Below are 17,500 nucleotides of genomic sequence, written 5' to 3'. Positions count from 1 at the left end.
CACCTAATTTGCCTTCATACCAATAAACTAAAGTTTTCCTCGGCCTTGATGGGTTTTGTTTTTGTTCATTGTCAATACACGGTCGGGTTGCCCTCAGGTGTTCATTGACAAGTAAAAATATTTTTGTCAATACACGGTAAAATGTTAAAATATGATTTTTTGGGTTCAGCTCAATTCTGGGCTTCCAGCAAAAAAATCATAGAATTGATATGGAGGCCATGAATTTATTTAATAATTGAAGTTAATATGGTGAATTTTTGCAAAAGTTGAGGTGAAGCGTGTTAGCGACTCTCGCCGGACTAAGTTCGATTCTATAAAGTGGACTAAATTTATTCCAATTAGTCAACAGAATTCCTTTTGCTGAATTAATTTATGCAAAGTGAGCAGTTCAAAACCGATTATCGTACATCTGTTTGTTGTCAAAATTTGAGTATTACCCTCCCACCAATCAAATAAAGGAAATCTAAGCGTTAAAAGATCAAAGTTTGTAATATACCGTTTTTTACCAATATTGATTGATTACAATGAATTAAAAGTTCATGTTTTTAAAAACTGCTGAACGGGTCACCCTTGGCGTGCACTGTTGCGGTAAATTTATTTCACAGCAAGCATTTTAAAAAACTGTCTCTAACTCATCCCGTTTTATTGTTCATTCTAGGCGCTTAGCATTGAATTTTTCCACTTCAGTTCAAAACACTTCTAACATTATTTTCCTTGCCGTCCTGAAGCCAGATTGGTAGATTTTTTTATTATTTTTAGAGTAAAATATATCCGTGGATAAGGAGATATTGTATTGAATTCAAGTTTTTTAGTTATTTCAATATCTGATATTGCACAAAATTGTATGCATTTTTGAATTAGGCAAACAAGCAAAATTTTAGCTCTAATCGTTCGATTAATATCGTTGTGTTTAGCCGCTGCGCTCAGCTGAGCTTGTTGTTATTTGCATCTATTCCTCTGCTGCGGGGCTTGAATGGCCGGCTAGTGATTTGTATCCTTTGTAGATGGAAAAAGTGACTCTACTACAAATTTACTGCTTTTTATAGTAAGGATTACGGTTCTTGCTGGCATTTTTTTGATTGATTGATTGATTCAACAAGGCATATACTACGGCAATAGCACAAAAGGATTGCATCAGATAGCACTAAATATGTGTGATTTTCTTATGTATTATGTAGCACTGATACATTACCAACGTTTCGTTGGCTTTTTTGGACTTCTTAACGAATACAAATACTGACAATTTGTTTTCAAAAAGAAATTTGCAATTTTTTAGAACGTAATTTCAAAATTATTCTGATCATTATGAGTGCTTAAAAAACAGCCAGTGAGATGAGTATAGGGAAACTAGTCAGAAACAAGTAGCGTAAAATAATCATTTTTTGTTCCCTTGGTCAAACTAATGGCACATAAAATAATTAGTATTTCAATTTTAAAAAACCAACAGTTTTCAAAACCTTTCCAGAAAAAACGGTTTTCACATTACAATGATGATAGATGGATGATGAGGGTCTTAGCGGGTTTGGGACCTTGTATACGATTATAGTGGGTTGCATTTTTATAGACCCAAACGCCTTATTTTGTTTTTATGAAATTGTGCTACGCCTTGAGCCAATTGATTCACTTTACGAGAGTCTTCTTTTGATCTCTTGAAAGGAGCTGTCCTTTTCAAGCTTCAACATGTAATCACAACCAACGTGGTAGGATATATTGTCATGTGTTTGAAGGGGGGTCAAAGAAATTATTTGGAACCCGTACTTCTGAACTTTGGTGCGGTACCCCATAATACATAAACTGGTCCTAAGTTCTCGAAATTTAGCTCTCTTTTGGCTCTTTAACATCTGTACTATGAGTAATTTCCAGTTGGTTGTGGTTCGCGGATGCCATTATCAGTTCGATTTTGTCAAAATTAGGTCGAATTTTCAAAACTGTTAGCCCAAAACCTTTAAAAACAATGTGTTGAAAAGTTCTGTAATGCGCTAAATTGTGGCAAAAGCGCTGAAAATTTAAGTCTTCTTTTTATAAATTTGGCGATTTTTCAGTTAAGGTTTTAAACTGAAATTACATGGTCTCAGTTTTCAAAACTTTAATACATTTCATGTGTTCAGAGGTTGTTCGGAGTGGGACCACGCGGATGGGTGTTGGGCGGACTCGACCCAAATTCAGAGCAATGCCACCCTGGGCACTTCTGTCACTTGCAGTAAGACCTGCTCTGCAGCCGGATGCAACAGTGATGGTAAGACAGGCTGCAATCTCAGGGTTTTCTATCACCGCATAATTGGGAGAGATCCGTTTATGCTATCACGCATGATAAAATGTGCATGATAAAATGTTCGATTAGATGCATCACGAAATTTTATTGGTACATTCAGGTCAGTTTTTGACCAGTAAAATTTAACCACACCTTTATAGATTGGATTTTACATATACTCAAAAATTGATACATATGGTGCATTTAATATACTGGAATGCTTTCTTCAAGATTTTACCGTGACGGTTTAACCTATTTTGGGGCTCATCTTGATAAATAAAAACTGCCCTGTATGGCTGAAACAGACATAAAATATTTAATCTTTCTTAGTTATCTTGCCAACGACTTGTTTTTTGATACTACATGCAAAGGTCATGCAATTTCATATATAACACTTGACGCTTTCTTGCATTGTACATTGAGATATCTTGCAAAATTTAACACGTTTTTGTATGTTTTTATCGAGGCTATCAATATTGGTTCAACTTGGATGCTTAAAAAACCCAGTGAAATGAAACTTGATAGCCTTGATAAGAAACATACTTAATCATGGAAAATCTTGCTAAGATCTTGCCATGTTACATGGCAAGATAATATCAAGATATGTACGAGCTTGCAAGATCTTTGCATGGGTGTCAGGAACCAAGATCTTGGCAAGATTTCCAAGATTTTTTGTCCTATCAAGATCTTGGTAAGATAATCCATGTTTTGTCAAGACTGTCAAGATCTTGCATGTCTTGACAAGGTGTATCAAGTTTTGTTTCACTCGGAAGGGTAATGATTTCAGTGCTGCCTTTCACTGACCTGAAGGGGAGTGGTACTATCTGCAAGTCATGTGAGTCAAAGCACGGGGGGTGTGATGCAAACGGGGGAGTGAGTGACATCACCTGTCTGGCAGGAGAAGAGTACTGCTACTCCCAGGTCATTTACACTGACGGAGACTACTACAATGGTATGTAGAGCTTCTACGTCCTCAGATCACTCCTCGACTTCAAGAAACTACTGACAAAAGTCCAGGGTTATTTACAACTCAGGGACAATTTCTCATTAGTCCACATTAACTCCTAGCATGCCATTACGAAGTTCAAGCATATGACTGACTGCCAGAAAAAAGCTACGATTAATTTGTAGACTTGTAGTCTCCAAATGTCAATAAAATTAACACATAGAAAACTATGATAAAAATTTTCTGTTTTTTTAAATTCAATTGCTGTGATGTTTAAGCTTAAGTGGAAAAAAATTCAACTTAAGGATTAGAGTGCGATAGGTTCAAATAAGAATCTTTACCATAAAACAAAAACATAGCAGGGCAAATCAGGAAGTCGGACCAGGTTTTTGTTGACAAAACTAAAAGAATGGATCTCAAATTTCTGAGGAATGAACTTTGATAACCATTTATATCTTCCAGTTGCTAGGGGTTGCTCTTTTTTACAAAAACTGTAAAATATTGCTGTGATTACTAACAAAAATTTACTGATAAGGGCTTACTGAAAACTTATCAAATTTAATTTTGAAAGCCTGGAAAAACTCGATCAATTCTTACAGATACAACTAAACACCTACAAACTGAAGAGTTCAGAATCTTTAGAGTTGTGGCCAACAAATCAGATATCAAGTTAGAAAGAAAAAATATGCAAATAGTACACTAATTGTTCCAACATTTCGAGGGAATATTTATGCGAAGCTCGCTTTTTTCCTCCAGGTGAAAACGCAAAATTTTATACGCATCCTAGAAAAACAAAGGAAGTGGTACCATAAAAAAGCTCTTGAAATGCAGATTTCAACTAGCTAACGTACAGTTATCTTAATTACAATCGCAAAAGCAGTTTTTGTAATATTTAAAAAAGTTCGTACTGATACCCATGATACTGCTCCTAATACCAAGGGGGGGGGGGGGGATTTTCGAAGTTTTTGTATTGAATATAAAATTTGTCAAAGTTACTTAGTTGTCTTCATCGGCCCAACCAGCTATTATTGCAGACGCTCTTTAGGCAATTGAAAGAATTCGAATTGAATTGGGGCGATGTTTTCTTGTATCTTTTCTCAATTTCCTCGACTGTATTCGGTCGATGTGAAATCAAATTGGTGTAGTGATTATAGTCACGCTGGAGTAGCAAAAGAACAAAAATTAAATAAATTTAAGATTTAAATGTTTGACGCGTTATGGCTGTCTTTAAAGTGAAGAACAGAAACTGCGAATGGACAATGTTTCGGTTCTTTCGATTTTATTTCACGTGCAACAATTTGACTTAGGTCTTCAATTTTTCTCTTAATCTCGTGAGCAAATCTTTTTAAATGTGATACAAGTGTCATAAAAAGGCACAGTTTAATTTTTGAAAGCTACTAAAAAGGCAACTAAAACATTTTAAGAGCCAGATACTACTTGCTACCAACTTTTTTTAACTTGTACTCTCAAATACTAGGGACTTTGCACTTGGTATTTCGCACTTTTTTGCGGTTTTGTTAACACTTATGTTCGGTAACTTCAGGTCAAATTGGCAATCGATTAAAGCACGTTAGAGTTTATCTAATGGTTTAAACGTAAATCTTATTGTTTCAAGGATTTTGACATTTGTTTCGGAAAGAATGGTAATTTTTGTCTTCGCCCTTCTTTTATAGTTTGATTTTGTTGTTCTAACGCTTAGTTTCATTCGTAAAATATCTCATTGATACTCTGATGACTGATTTTTTAATTTATTTGATCATTTTTTTGTTATTTTTAATTGTTCTATCAAGTTTGAGGAAACCTGTTTTCAAAAAAATTGTGTGATTTTTTAGTTTTTGCCGCTTCTATAGTTATTTTTGTGAAATTGTCGCATAGTTAGATTACCAATTTGGCTGTTTAATGGAGCATACTGAAGTTCACTCAATGATTGCAACTGAAATCTCTGAAATCTAACGGTTTTAACAACTTAGACAACTCTTTTCAAAAATTACGAAGAAATATTTTTTCTGGTTGTGCTGTTCTTGATGACCTTTTTGTTGCGCTGTCCCCTTAGACTCGTTCATTAAAGGCCTTTCGAGCTATTACAGGAAGTGTTTTTGAGTTTTTGTAATGATTCGAATTCAAGTGATTTTAAAGGCCCTGACGCCAATTCTTTACAAAATTTTTAAAATTTGCTCATTTTGTAGTTTTTTGTCGTTCGTCACTTAATCTCATTTATAAAAAAACTTCATGTTGCGCTAATGAAGCGTACTTTTTTTTGTAAATTTCATGATTTAAATTCAAATTTAATCAGTTTTACAGACTTTGACACACCTGATTTTGAAAATTATCGGTGAAATTTAGGATATTGAACGGTGTTGCAATCGCTTTTGATTTGTAATTTGTTCTCTTTAAACACACACTTGTTTCGTTCTCTAATGGAGACCCTTTTGAGATTAATGCAGGATTTAAGTTGGAACATAACGGCATACTATGACACCATTTCATTTGAAAACCTTAAGTGAAATTTTGTTTTTTGAGGGTTTTGCAATTTTATTTGTGGTTCTGTCTCTTACTGTCACTAATGATGATTCTTATTGGCTCGATATTGAGACATACGTTATTTTATTTGATTGTTTTCAATGTTGTCTGTTTCTTTTGACAACTTTGATGCTACCTTCTTTGAGCAGTCTGATTGACTTTTTAGTTTTATCGGAGTTCATAGTTATTATCCTGTTCTCTTGCTTAAACCCATTGACAACAGATTTCTTTGGCTGTCTAATGAAAAAGAGCGTATTAAGGTATGTAATTTCAAATTTAACGGTTTTAACGTTTTCGGCACCATGCTTTAAAACAAATAATAGTAAAAATTTTGGACTTTGCCGTTGTTGTAACTAATTTTGTATTTTTCCCCAACTTAATGACAGATTTCTTTGCCTTTCTAGTAGTCAAATATCGCCTCATGTGACCGTGTTTATTCATAATTAACTTTTTAATGTGTTTTATTTGTTATTGGCTGAGACACCATTTGTTTTCATAATTTGTGTTTTCTTTTTTTGAGACCAAAGACTAAATTTAAGGTATGCTTGGTTGGGGAAATCATGGTTGAAATCATTTCTGAGTTCAGTCGATTCTCAGAAAATTCTCTTTCGATCAGCCTTGTGCCCACAAATCACCATGGTGCCCACGCAATTGAGTATTTGCCTTTTATTTGTTACCAGAAACCCTCAAAATCGGGTCTTCAGAATTTCGTCATCATCAAACCACACAATCGGGTTGAACGGAAGAAATGAGCATTGTCCATACTCATTGGGTGACAAACAAATTCGCGCACAGCAATAACTGGGCAACTAAAATTGGGAGAGCCAAGACTGTAAATTATTCATTGTGGGGCTGAGGGTGTTGTCGCAGGAATGAGTCTCATAACAGGGGATCTCTGGCGATCAACATTGTGGCTGAACCTCTCATTAAAGTCAATGAGACTCCTTGAGATAACCGATTGTAGGCAATTGATAAACCAGCTGGTTGAAAGTTTCGGTTATCGGCAAGCAAGGCTATACGCTTTAAAGTTTTTCGAACCAAATCTGAGAACCCCTGAAAGATTCAAACGCGAGTGGTACAAACTGCATACCTATTTCAGCTCATTTTTGGGCTTATTGTTCATATTTCCTATCTTCAGCATTTGTCAGAGAAAAACCACACCTCCTCGCCGCATCTGAAATTAGACTGGGCTGCAGTGGGGAAGTTATGGTTGCGTCTAACGCAGATCATTGTCCCGCTGACCAGCTGGGCAAATATATGTCTGCTGGCCTTGAGTTATTATCTGGAATCAAATTTTTCTGTTCCCGCGATATCATATCTATTGTGCCGCGATATCATATCCCCCGATCATGACAGCTTAAAGCGTGATCAGCCAGCTTGTCCAGTCTGCCGTTTTGACAGTAAGGGCATTTTCGTTCCGCAATGTATAACGGAACACCAATCCGATACTTCAATAGGGCTCTGAATTCATTTGGTGAAGGTGAAGGCCCAGACTAGGGATTGGAGGTGCGGAAAGCCAGGCACCAGATTGAGGCAACGTTATTGAAAGAAAACGAGCTTTCTCCCGATTTGAAATCTGATTACCAAGAAGGTCAGAATAAGCAGCATCGTCAAGTGCCTCCTGAATTTTGTGTTGTGTATATTGGCTTATTTCTAGATTCTTCAGTTCTTTCACTGTTTCTTTAAAAATTTGGTTGTCTGTAATTTTTTCACCGGTTATTTGTTCTACTAAAGCGTCTGCCTGCGATACTGACCCAACAAACGCCGCTTTCAATTGGTCAACTGCTTGTCTAATACCAAGGCCAGTTTTGTTTATTGGTAGACAAGCCTGCTTCCAAGCGCTGTCACTTATAACGGTGCCTAACATATTCTCAAATGTTGTTCTCTGAAAGTTGTCAAAATCCTGCAAGATAACAGCGGATTCGTCAGACGGAGTGTTACATCGCAGGGAATATACCATCTTTGGGGCACCAAGACAGCTTCGAAGAATTCCAAGCGCACAATGTAGATACGCCAAGTTGTCGAGTAGTTTTTCTATTTTGTTGACCCTTTTTCTCAAAGATGCAGCAACAAAGCTGGGATTGCCGATGGCAGCGCCCAAGATCTCAAGTCCTTCTTTGCTATTTGTCTTTACTCTGTTATCTATAGCGTTCAGATCACCGGGCGACCAAACCTCACATTTTTCTATTCTGAGCTCTAAACCGCATCCTTCACCCAAGTTTGTCAACAAATTCAATGCTGTGAAAAGTTGATGGTGAGTACCAGCAAGGATGCCATAATCCAAACACCAATTATGCTGTTCTAGATTTAGTAACTTTGTTTCAATTTCTCTAATGATTGGCCACAGAGCTAGTGAAAACAAAAGCGGCCCCAACGGATCTTCTTGTTGAACTCCCGATTGGCTACTTAATTATGTGTTGTTAAAATGCAAATGACTGTGTTGTGAGTAGCAAAAAGTCGCAAAAGGGGCAACACTAGGTAAGAATTTTGCGGCTGGTTCCAAAACTTTGCTTTTTTTTTACCGAATTGAAGGAATTTTTGAAATCAATCTGCAATATTCCGGAATTTTTTGTTTTTTGCAGTTTTTCAAAGGAAACTCTTGTTGCGTGTACTATCCCCTCCGCACCACCTCTGACTGCTACTCTCAATTGTTTTGTGTTAAATAGATCAGCAGCTTTTGAATTCGCGTCACGAGCTATGCATTTAGCAATAAGACGTCGAATGACTTCTCCAACAGCGATAGGACGAACCCCACCTTTCAACTTTTTCAATGCATTTAGTGTTGCACTACATAGTATAGGAGCAACGAAATCGGGAAGCTGACCTCTGCTGGCTAAGTCGATGAATTTTGTTAAACTAATGATTGCATGCTTTGCCTGATAAGGGGCACCACAGTTTACTGCATGCAGCAGATGCTCGGAATTTATTTTTGACGGCCCAGCTGCAGTTAATTTGGAGAACGACTCGATTTGGGAGGATACTGATGCCTGGTTAAATTGAAACGCGTTCGCTTTAGCATCTTGATCAAATTGGGGATCAGGTTGCTTTTCCGTAGGGTGGAGCTTTTTAAGTTCATTCAACGTTGCAGCATTGTCAGGTGCGACGCCGTCAGAAGACAGAACTTTCGCTGCCCTCCCAAACTGCCCCTGCAGGCAAAGAGATTTCGCGCGGCTTGCTAAAGCGTCTAATCACTCATTGCTACTTTTATTTGACTGCTTCATTGAGGCCGCCTCGTACCACAATGCAGCATAATCACCTGATTTTCATCGCTCAATTCTGCTCAACAATTGTTTCTCTTGCTGCTGCTTGTGTTTCTCACCCCCACGATTAGACGCGCGTAGAACACATTTGCTAATTGCAAAGAGTTTTTTCCAATTCTCTAACGATTGCGCGTGTGAAATGCAAGCATCGATAACGGATCAGTTGCGTGGTTACAGAGTTGCTTTTTATTATACAAGTGAACAAATTGATTGGAGTGATTGATTGCCTAAAAGACTCTCATGATTTCGAAATCTAGTTCCGTGTCTCAAGGACCCCACGACAATTGTTTTAAATCAATCAGTACAAACGGATTTTACACAAATATCTTCTGTTCTTCATTTAGTCTCTTTAATTTTATAGAAAGTTGATATCTGCTGTCTAAAAACCTGCAGCGTGAAGTTTTTCTGTGTTGGAGTGTTTTGAGCGTATACATTTGACAACTTTAGCGAAAATTGTTGAAAATATTATCATGTTTTGTTTGTTTTCGTTTAAGTGTTGTTATTTAACTTCCCTAATATCGAAGTCAGCGCTTTAAGTTTTTTTATCTTATCGAACTGAAAAATCCAATTTTTTAGCTTTGTTTTTTTAATTATTCGACATTTTGCGTAAACTATTTTTGACTTTTCTAGGCTGTTTATAGTCTTTGCTTGTTCTTCTCCAGGTGCATTAATAATAAATAAAACGGGAAAATTCCATAAATATTTAGTTTCAGTTGCTTGAATATATAATCAATAAAAATCTGATTATCGAAAAACTTCGTTGTCAATATATTTTTTTGTTCTTGGGCTGAAAACATAGCGAAAACAGGCAATATCAAAATCCATCTGACTTTTCCTCTTTGACTTTTTTGTCTTCTTTGTCTTCAATGCATATAAAGCTTTATTCTGAAAAAATTTGTCCCTTTTTAGAAAAGGCTTCTGAGAAGATCGTACTATCACGTCTTCCAAGGCTGATGTTTGAAATTTTCGTGCATCGCACAGTATCAGGCGAGTCTTCTCTTATAGTTATGTGATAAAATTTTCAGCTAAATCTAGCTGTTTTAAAATCGAGCAATGGTTTTTGTGATTTTGGCAGCACAGTACAATATTGTGCAGTATATTCTTATTCAGATTAACAAAAAACGAATCGGAAAAACATACAAATTGTTTACCTTGTTAAAAACGTGGTATATACCAAGTTTTTAACAAAGTAAACAATTTGTATGTTTTTCCAATTCGTTTTTTATTAATCTGGATAAGAATTAAAATTAACTTAAAACTATTAGATTATTGTATTTGTAAACACCTTTTTGTTTTAATAAAAAGCACCAATGTACTTTGTGAAAGTATGCCACAGCTAACATTTTTGTTAACTTTATCTTACAATAACAAAAACAATTTTACTTTTTATATTTAATGACGGTAACCAACTTGATCAGTTTTGAGGAAGATAAGATAAGAGTTTTGAGTATAAAAACTTCTGAGTATAAATTTTGTTACTGTTAGAGATAAACACCAGGAAATTTTGGTCCTTGAGAGATCATTTAATAGTTTAGTTGAGATTTAGATGAGTAGAAACAGCTGGCAGGAGCTTTTTTTCCAATATATATTCATATCATCTCAAAATTCATTATGAAATAGCGATGTTCAAAAAGAACGTTTCATTATCCTCTATTTCAGTCTCGCTGTTAAAATTTTATGGAATCCTTAAAACATAAAATTTCAGTGCTGTCCTATAATTTTTCTTATCAGTTATTTGGTAAGTTATGGTTAAGTTAAATTATTTTGTGCACAAGTTAGGCACAGCCCTAATAGTTTCAGGTAAATTTATGTTTTAAATCTAGGCTCTTTTTGAACCTTTTTAAGTGTAAAAATTTAAAATAGTGCGAGCTGTTTGGTGATTATATGATAGCAAAAATATCTACTGCCAAAACTTGTATGAGGCGCCCTAGTCTAACATCAACGGCTATCTTGCAAGATCTTGCAAGAATCTTGCAATAGTCTTAGAAGATTACGCACCATCTTGCATGATCTTGCAAGATTATTGAAAGATAACCGCCGGATATGCAAGAATTTTGTAAGATAAGCGTCGATCTTGAAAGATTCTTGCAAGATAAGCGTCGAATTCTTGCAAGATTCTTTCAAGATAAGCGTCTGATTTTTGCAAGGGTCTTGCAAGATATGTTGTTAGAATACTAGCTCATGGTTCGGGGCATAATTGGCTTCCAGTTTTCTGCAATACAGTGATTGGCTGTCACAGCATTGCTTGCAAATTTCATTTTGGCTCTGTATCGGAAGTGCTGTTTGAGGGGAAAGAGTCATTACGATTATACTTTTTAAAGTGACGCAATTCATTTCTAACAACTTGGTGTTAAATAATCATGGTTATTATCAGATTTTCGGCTTGTATCACAACTAGGGATACTTCTGGTACGAATCCAATTTTGGGCTTTAACAATTCTTTTCCGAGAAAACCCATAATTTTAATGAAGCAACAAATTTTTTTATTCAGTTTTAACTATATTACAGTAGAATTTATCCAATGTAATTGTTCCAAACTCCAAATTTTTTCGCGAGTCAAGCCTTTTATCAAATCATGGTTTTTTTGTGAAGTCAATTCTGGCCGATCGATATCTTTTAAGGAGAGATACAAAGGTGATACCATTAGAGAACCCTCGAAAAACTAAACCGACTGTTGAAAATTAATTCTCAATTCTTTTCTATTCCTTTAATTTCTCGAGAAAAAACAGCTAGGCTCAAAGTTTTCGAAATTAACATTTTTCCTGCCCCTTAACTAAGAGAACGCTTAAAACTAATCCAGTTTTACTATATTTTTTATTCTGCCAATCTTCTTAACTCGTTACGATTGGTCTTATACTTTTTTCAGCTCAAAGCGATTGAATTGTACTTCGAGGCCTTCTTTCTTTTAAGATTCTTTGAGATCATTTGAAATGGAATTGGTGTGATTAAAGTCAAATAGGAATAGTGGAGGATGATTTCCAATTAGAGTAGTGAATGATGATTTCCAATACTAGTGAGGAAATAGTGTTTTTAATTTTTTTTGGTTTTGAAGAGGGAATTTATTTGTTCACGCGCCGCAATTTGAATTCTCTTCTTGCTCATTTACCGTTTACTGTTTTTTAAATGGCATGAATTGGGATATATATTTTTCGTTTCAGCATATTTAGATTGTGTGAATCACCCAATGAGCAGCTAATAGTTTTCTGACTTTGATACAATTTGTTTTCAAAGAATTATGTTGAATATTTAAGTTCTGACCGCCTTTTTGTTTGTCATTTGTTTCAATCTAATTCATAAACTATTAGCAAATACATAGTTGTTTCATTGAAATTTTTTGTTCATTCTGTTCAATGTTTGGACCTCATAATATCTGCTTTTTATCTTTATCTCTATATATTTCCATAACACGTTCGTAATTTTTTGAGTATTGAACGTGTTTATTTTCCTAACATTAAGTCTCTATCGGAGGTGCTGTTTGAGGGGAAAGAGTCATTACGATTATACTTTTTAAAGTGACGCAATTCATTTCTAACAACTTGGTGTTAAATAAATCATGGTTATTATCAGATTTTCGGCTTGTATCACAACTAGGGATACTTCTGGTACAAATCCAATTTTGGGCTTTAACAATTCTTTTCCGAGAAAACCCATAATTTTAATGAAGCAACAAATTTTTTTGTTCAGTTTTAACTATATTACAGTAGAATTTATCCAATGTAATTGTTCCAAACTTCAAATTTTGTCTCGAGTCAAGCCTTTTATCAAATCATGGTTTTTTTGTGAAGTCAATTCTGGCCGATCGATATCTTTTAAGGAGAGATACAAAGGTGATACCATTAGAGAACCCTCGAAAAACTAAACCGACTGTTGAAAATTAATTCTCAATTCTTTTCTATTCCTTTAATTTCTCGAGAAAAAACAGCTAGGCTCAAAGTTTTCGAAATTAACACTTTTCCTGCCCCTTAACTAAGAGAACGCATAAAACTAATCCAATTTTACTATTTTTTTTACTCTGCCAATCTTTTTAACTCGTTACGATTGGTCTTATGTTTTTTTCAGCTCAAAGCGATTGAATTGTACTTCGAGGCCTTCTTTCTTTTAAGATTCTTTGAGATCATTTGAAATGGAATTGGTGTGATTAAAGTCGAATAGGAATAGTGGAGGATGATTTCCAATTAGAGTAGTGAATGATGATTTCCAATTCTAGTGAGGAAATAGTGTTTTTAATTTTTTTTTTGGTTTTGGAAGAGGGAATTTATTTGTTCACGCGCCGCAATTTGATTTCTCTTTTTGCTCTTTTACCGTTTACTGTTTTTTAAATGGCATGAATTGGGATATATGTTTTTCGTTTCAGCATATTTAGATTGTGTGAGTCACCAAATGAGCAGCTAATGGTTTTCTGACTTTGATACAATTTGTTTTCAAAGAATTATATTGAATATTTAAGTTCTGACCGCCTTTTTGTTTGTCATTTGTTTCAATCTAATTCATAAACTATTAGCAAATACATAGTTGTTTCATTGAAATTTTTTGTTCATTCTGTTCAATGTTTGGACCTCATAATATCTGCTTTTTATCTTTATCTCTATATATTTCCATAACACGTTCGTAATTTTTTGAGTATTGAACGTGTTTATTTTCCTAACATTAAGTCTGTATCGGAGGTGCTGTTTGAGGGGAAAGAGTCATTACGATTATACTTTTTAAAGTGACGCAATTCATTTCTAACAACTTGGTGTTAAATAAATCATGGTTATTATCAGATTTTCGGCTTGTATCACAACTAGGGATACTTCTGGTACAAATCCAATTTTGGGCTTTAACAATTCTTTTCCGAGAAAACCCATAATTTTAATGAAGCAACAAATTTTTTTGTTCAGTTTTAACTATATTACAGTAGAATTTATCCAATGTAATTGTTCCAAACTTCAAATTTTGTCTCGAGTCAAGCCTTTTATCAAATCATGGTTTTTTTGTGAAGTCAATTCTGGCCGATCGATATCTTTTAAGGAGAGATACAAAGGTGATACCATTAGAGAACCCTCGAAAAACTAAACCGACTGTTGAAAATTAATTCTCAATTCTTTTCAATTCCTTTAATTTCTCGAGAAAAACAGCTAGGCTCAAAGTTTTCGAAATTAACACTTTTCCTGCCCCTTAACTAAGAGAACGCATAAAACTAATCCAATTTTACTATTTTTTTTACTCTGCCAATCTTTTTAACTCGTTACGATTGGTCTTATGTTTTTTTCAGCTCAAAGCGATTGAATTGTACTTCGAGGCCTTCTTTCTTTTAAGATTCTTTGAGATCATTTGAAATGGAATTGGTGTGATTAAAGTCGAATAGGAATAGTGGAGGATGATTTCCAATTAGAGTAGTGAATGATGATTTCCAATTCTAGTGAGGAAATAGTGTTTTTAATTTTTTTTTTGGTTTTGGAAGAGGGAATTTATTTGTTCACTCGCCGCAATTTGATTTCTCTTTTTGCTCTTTTACCGTTTACTGTTTTTTAAATGGCATGAATTGGGATATATGTTTTTCGTTTCAGCATATTTAGATTGTGTGAGTCACCAAATGAGCAGCTAATGGTTTTCTGACTTTGATACAAGTTGTTTTCAAAGAATTATATTGAATATTTTTTGTTCTGACCGCCTTTTTGTTTGTCATTTGTTTCAATCTAATTCATAAACTATTAGCAAACACATAGTTGTTTCATTGAAATTTTTTGTTCATTCTGTTCATTGTTTGGACCTCATAATATCTGCTTTTTATCTTTATCTCTATATATTTCCATAACACGTTCGTAATTTTTTGAGTATTGAACGTGTTTATTGTCCTAACATTAAGTCTGAAGAATGATCACTGACATTGGATTTCAGAGGAGCTTTTTGAAGTTTTTTTCAATTTGGTCGATTGATGTTGTTATGTTGGTGCGGTTGTTATTACTGACTCTTTTCTTTTGAATTTGAATTTTTGAATTTTTCCCCAATCTGTTGTCGTTTTTGTTGTCTCCTGAATTATTCCTATTGATGGCTGTTTCCCTTGGCTTATTAAAAAACGTAAATAAACTCATTTAAAATTGCCAACTGACATATTAGTGCTTCAATGACTTCTTCACAGTTTGTTTTCAGTTGATTTCTCGCGAGTCCTAAAGGGTTTTAATTAATTATTTCAGTTGATATTTGATTTTATTTTGAATTGATTTGATTTCGAATCTCTTTTTTGGATTAACCATTTTTCTAGTTGTCTTGTCACTTAATCTCAAAAAAAGAGGGAGGCACTTTCAAGCTTCAATAAACATAAAATAATTCGAATCTAGACATCAATTTCAATCATACCTTCATTTGTTGTTAATTTCATCAATTTTCCCTGAAAGTTTTCAGTAGTGGATGATATCTACTTTCTAAGGTTGAATGGTTTGATCAATTTTATTTTTTATAATTTTTAGTTGCTGGTTTGATCACTTTTGACGCCACTTTTTTTCAAAAACGTACTTTCTTATTTTTTTTTGTCTTTCATTGTTCAATGTAGTGTTTAAGTAATGTAAGACGACAAAACCAAAAAACCAAGATCAGTGCGGTAAAACTATGCTCAGGCCATAGCTTTGCAGTTATAACAATAGAGTAGACGAAAAGCTAAAAAATTGAGAGGTTGTTCTCTGCGTTTCTTTTATCCTTAAAAAAGTGTGTTCAGATGGAGTGTTCTCAAATAACTAGTAAAATGTTTTTACCTTTGCATTTCGCTACATTAAATTTTTGATTAGACTTACAATTCGAAGTTACCAATGCATGCTTTAAGGCAATGCTGTTTTCTAAAGTGGCGGAGTGCAAAGCATTTTTTAATTTCTATCGGTACATGTCAATTGAGAGATAGTAAACTTTTTCTGTTTCGCCACATTACTCATTATCCATTTCTCCTCTTCCTCCTTCTCCGTGTCTCCTTGAAAAAGATGGCTATTTAATAGGTTGGAACACTTCCTTTGTGAAGCAAAGCTAGTGCCAATCCCCCATGTTGCATAGACAACTGACTGAAAACGTTTTCATAAAATTGGTCTATTTAAAATATTGGTAGAGTTATTTGAGCTATACTCGAAAACCGAATTTTATTAAATTAGTTTTATAAACTCATTTAATAAAACTTGAGTTTCGAATTAGCCCATGGGAGGCTCCACAGTGGCATAGGTCAGGTTGTCATTTTGGCTACAAGAAACAATAAAAAATGTGAAAGGTAAGAGTTTGTGAGTAGTGCTGATTGCTTAAGCGGCCAATGATGCCACCAATTATGGACATGAGGTGGAGATCATTTATGAGAAGAGGGGGTGCAGGTCTGCGGCTGTGACTGCATCCTGCTCCACTGTGACCTCTGATGTTGCTGGATCCAACCTCAATGTCTACTCCTGTGAAGAGACGTGCTCTGGTGACAAATGCAACAATGAGTGGCGTTAGTATACACTAACAGAACCCTGCTTCATTCTTCGCCTGCAGAAAAATATGCACAAAACGATTGTTTTTCCGACAATTTTTTGCCCAATTAGCCCGAGCCCCTATATTTTTTTTGACAATTTTGGATTTTTAACGCTTTTAAATGCTGCAATATTTGTTTCGTAATTATAAGCAACTAGTGAAGCGATTAGCAGAATTTTTCAAATGTCTGTTGGGGAAAATTTTCAACAAAAAAGAATGATGAATTACTTGGTTAATCGCTTACTTAGTTCTGATTTAAATTAACTGTGCATTAATTAAGTTTAACGTCCCCTTCTAGTTAACTAATTTCATTCTTCTTATGTTTCGTCAACTCTGAAGCAACTTTTTCAACTCCCCTCTTTTTGAGTGAATCAAAAAGAACCAATAAAGAATAGGTTGAAATAATCTTTAAGCTCTAATAATTCACCAATCATTCTGCAAGATTGTCGCCCATTTTTTCAACTTGAAACCAAAGATCCCTCCCTCCACATTTTGGGGCGACTGATTATGAATGTTTTGCGAAACACCCTTCTCGTTGGACGGCAATTGAGCAAGGTAGCTGACGGTGAATGTAGCAGTTAATATTCAAGAAATCTTAGACGAAAGTTTGTTGTTCTCAGGATTACAAAACAAAGTCTTGTTTTGTGCCAACTCACAATTGTGGCATAAGGCGAGTAGCTGATCTGGGCGTTGTTCCCAGCACTTTCGGCATCTATATTTTATAGTTTTCAAGGAGTTTTCTAAACTCTTGTACTGTTGAACAAACCAGAAAATGCAGATAACTGCGCGCTATTGATATTTTGGTTTTAGATTCAGATGTTTGCAATTAAGTTCGAAGCATTTCATACAAATATTCAGGACTTTAGCCGAAATTATAAGATAAGTTTGGCGATTTGTTTGCATTATTATGTTTACGAATTAAGGGCTTTGAGCTACACAGCCTCAGCTGTTGAAATAAATTTGTTGCAGCAATGCGTCCCCGTTGCTCGCAATGCTCTGGATACTACTGGTATGGGGGAGTGAGGAAGACAGAGAGTGATGATGACTACATCACCTACT

General features: G+C 34.9%; 1 protein-coding gene across 1 annotated transcript in view; it reads left to right on the top strand.

Annotated features, from left to right (window-relative positions):
- LOC142337081 (uncharacterized) overlaps positions 1 to 17,500 on the top strand; it is a 53,837-nt gene that overhangs the window by 18,334 nt on the left and 18,003 nt on the right. Inside the window, exons 6-9 of the mRNA XM_075386148.1 lie at positions 2,109 to 2,236; positions 3,039 to 3,203; positions 16,239 to 16,418; positions 17,411 to 17,500. The exon at positions 17,411 to 17,500 is cut by the window's right edge and continues 96 nt beyond it. Coding sequence (XP_075242263.1) covers positions 2,109 to 2,236; positions 3,039 to 3,203; positions 16,239 to 16,418; positions 17,411 to 17,500 — 563 coding nt within the window. The remainder of the gene's footprint in view (positions 1 to 2,108; positions 2,237 to 3,038; positions 3,204 to 16,238; positions 16,419 to 17,410) is intronic.

This window comes from Convolutriloba macropyga, chromosome 3 (genome assembly GCF_964194025.1).
Source record: "Convolutriloba macropyga chromosome 3, txConMacr16.3, whole genome shotgun sequence".
In the NCBI taxonomy this organism is placed as follows: Eukaryota; Metazoa; Xenacoelomorpha; order Acoela; family Convolutidae; genus Convolutriloba; species Convolutriloba macropyga.
Note: the sequence above shows the minus strand (reverse complement) of the source record. Positions and strands in the feature narration are given on the sequence as shown.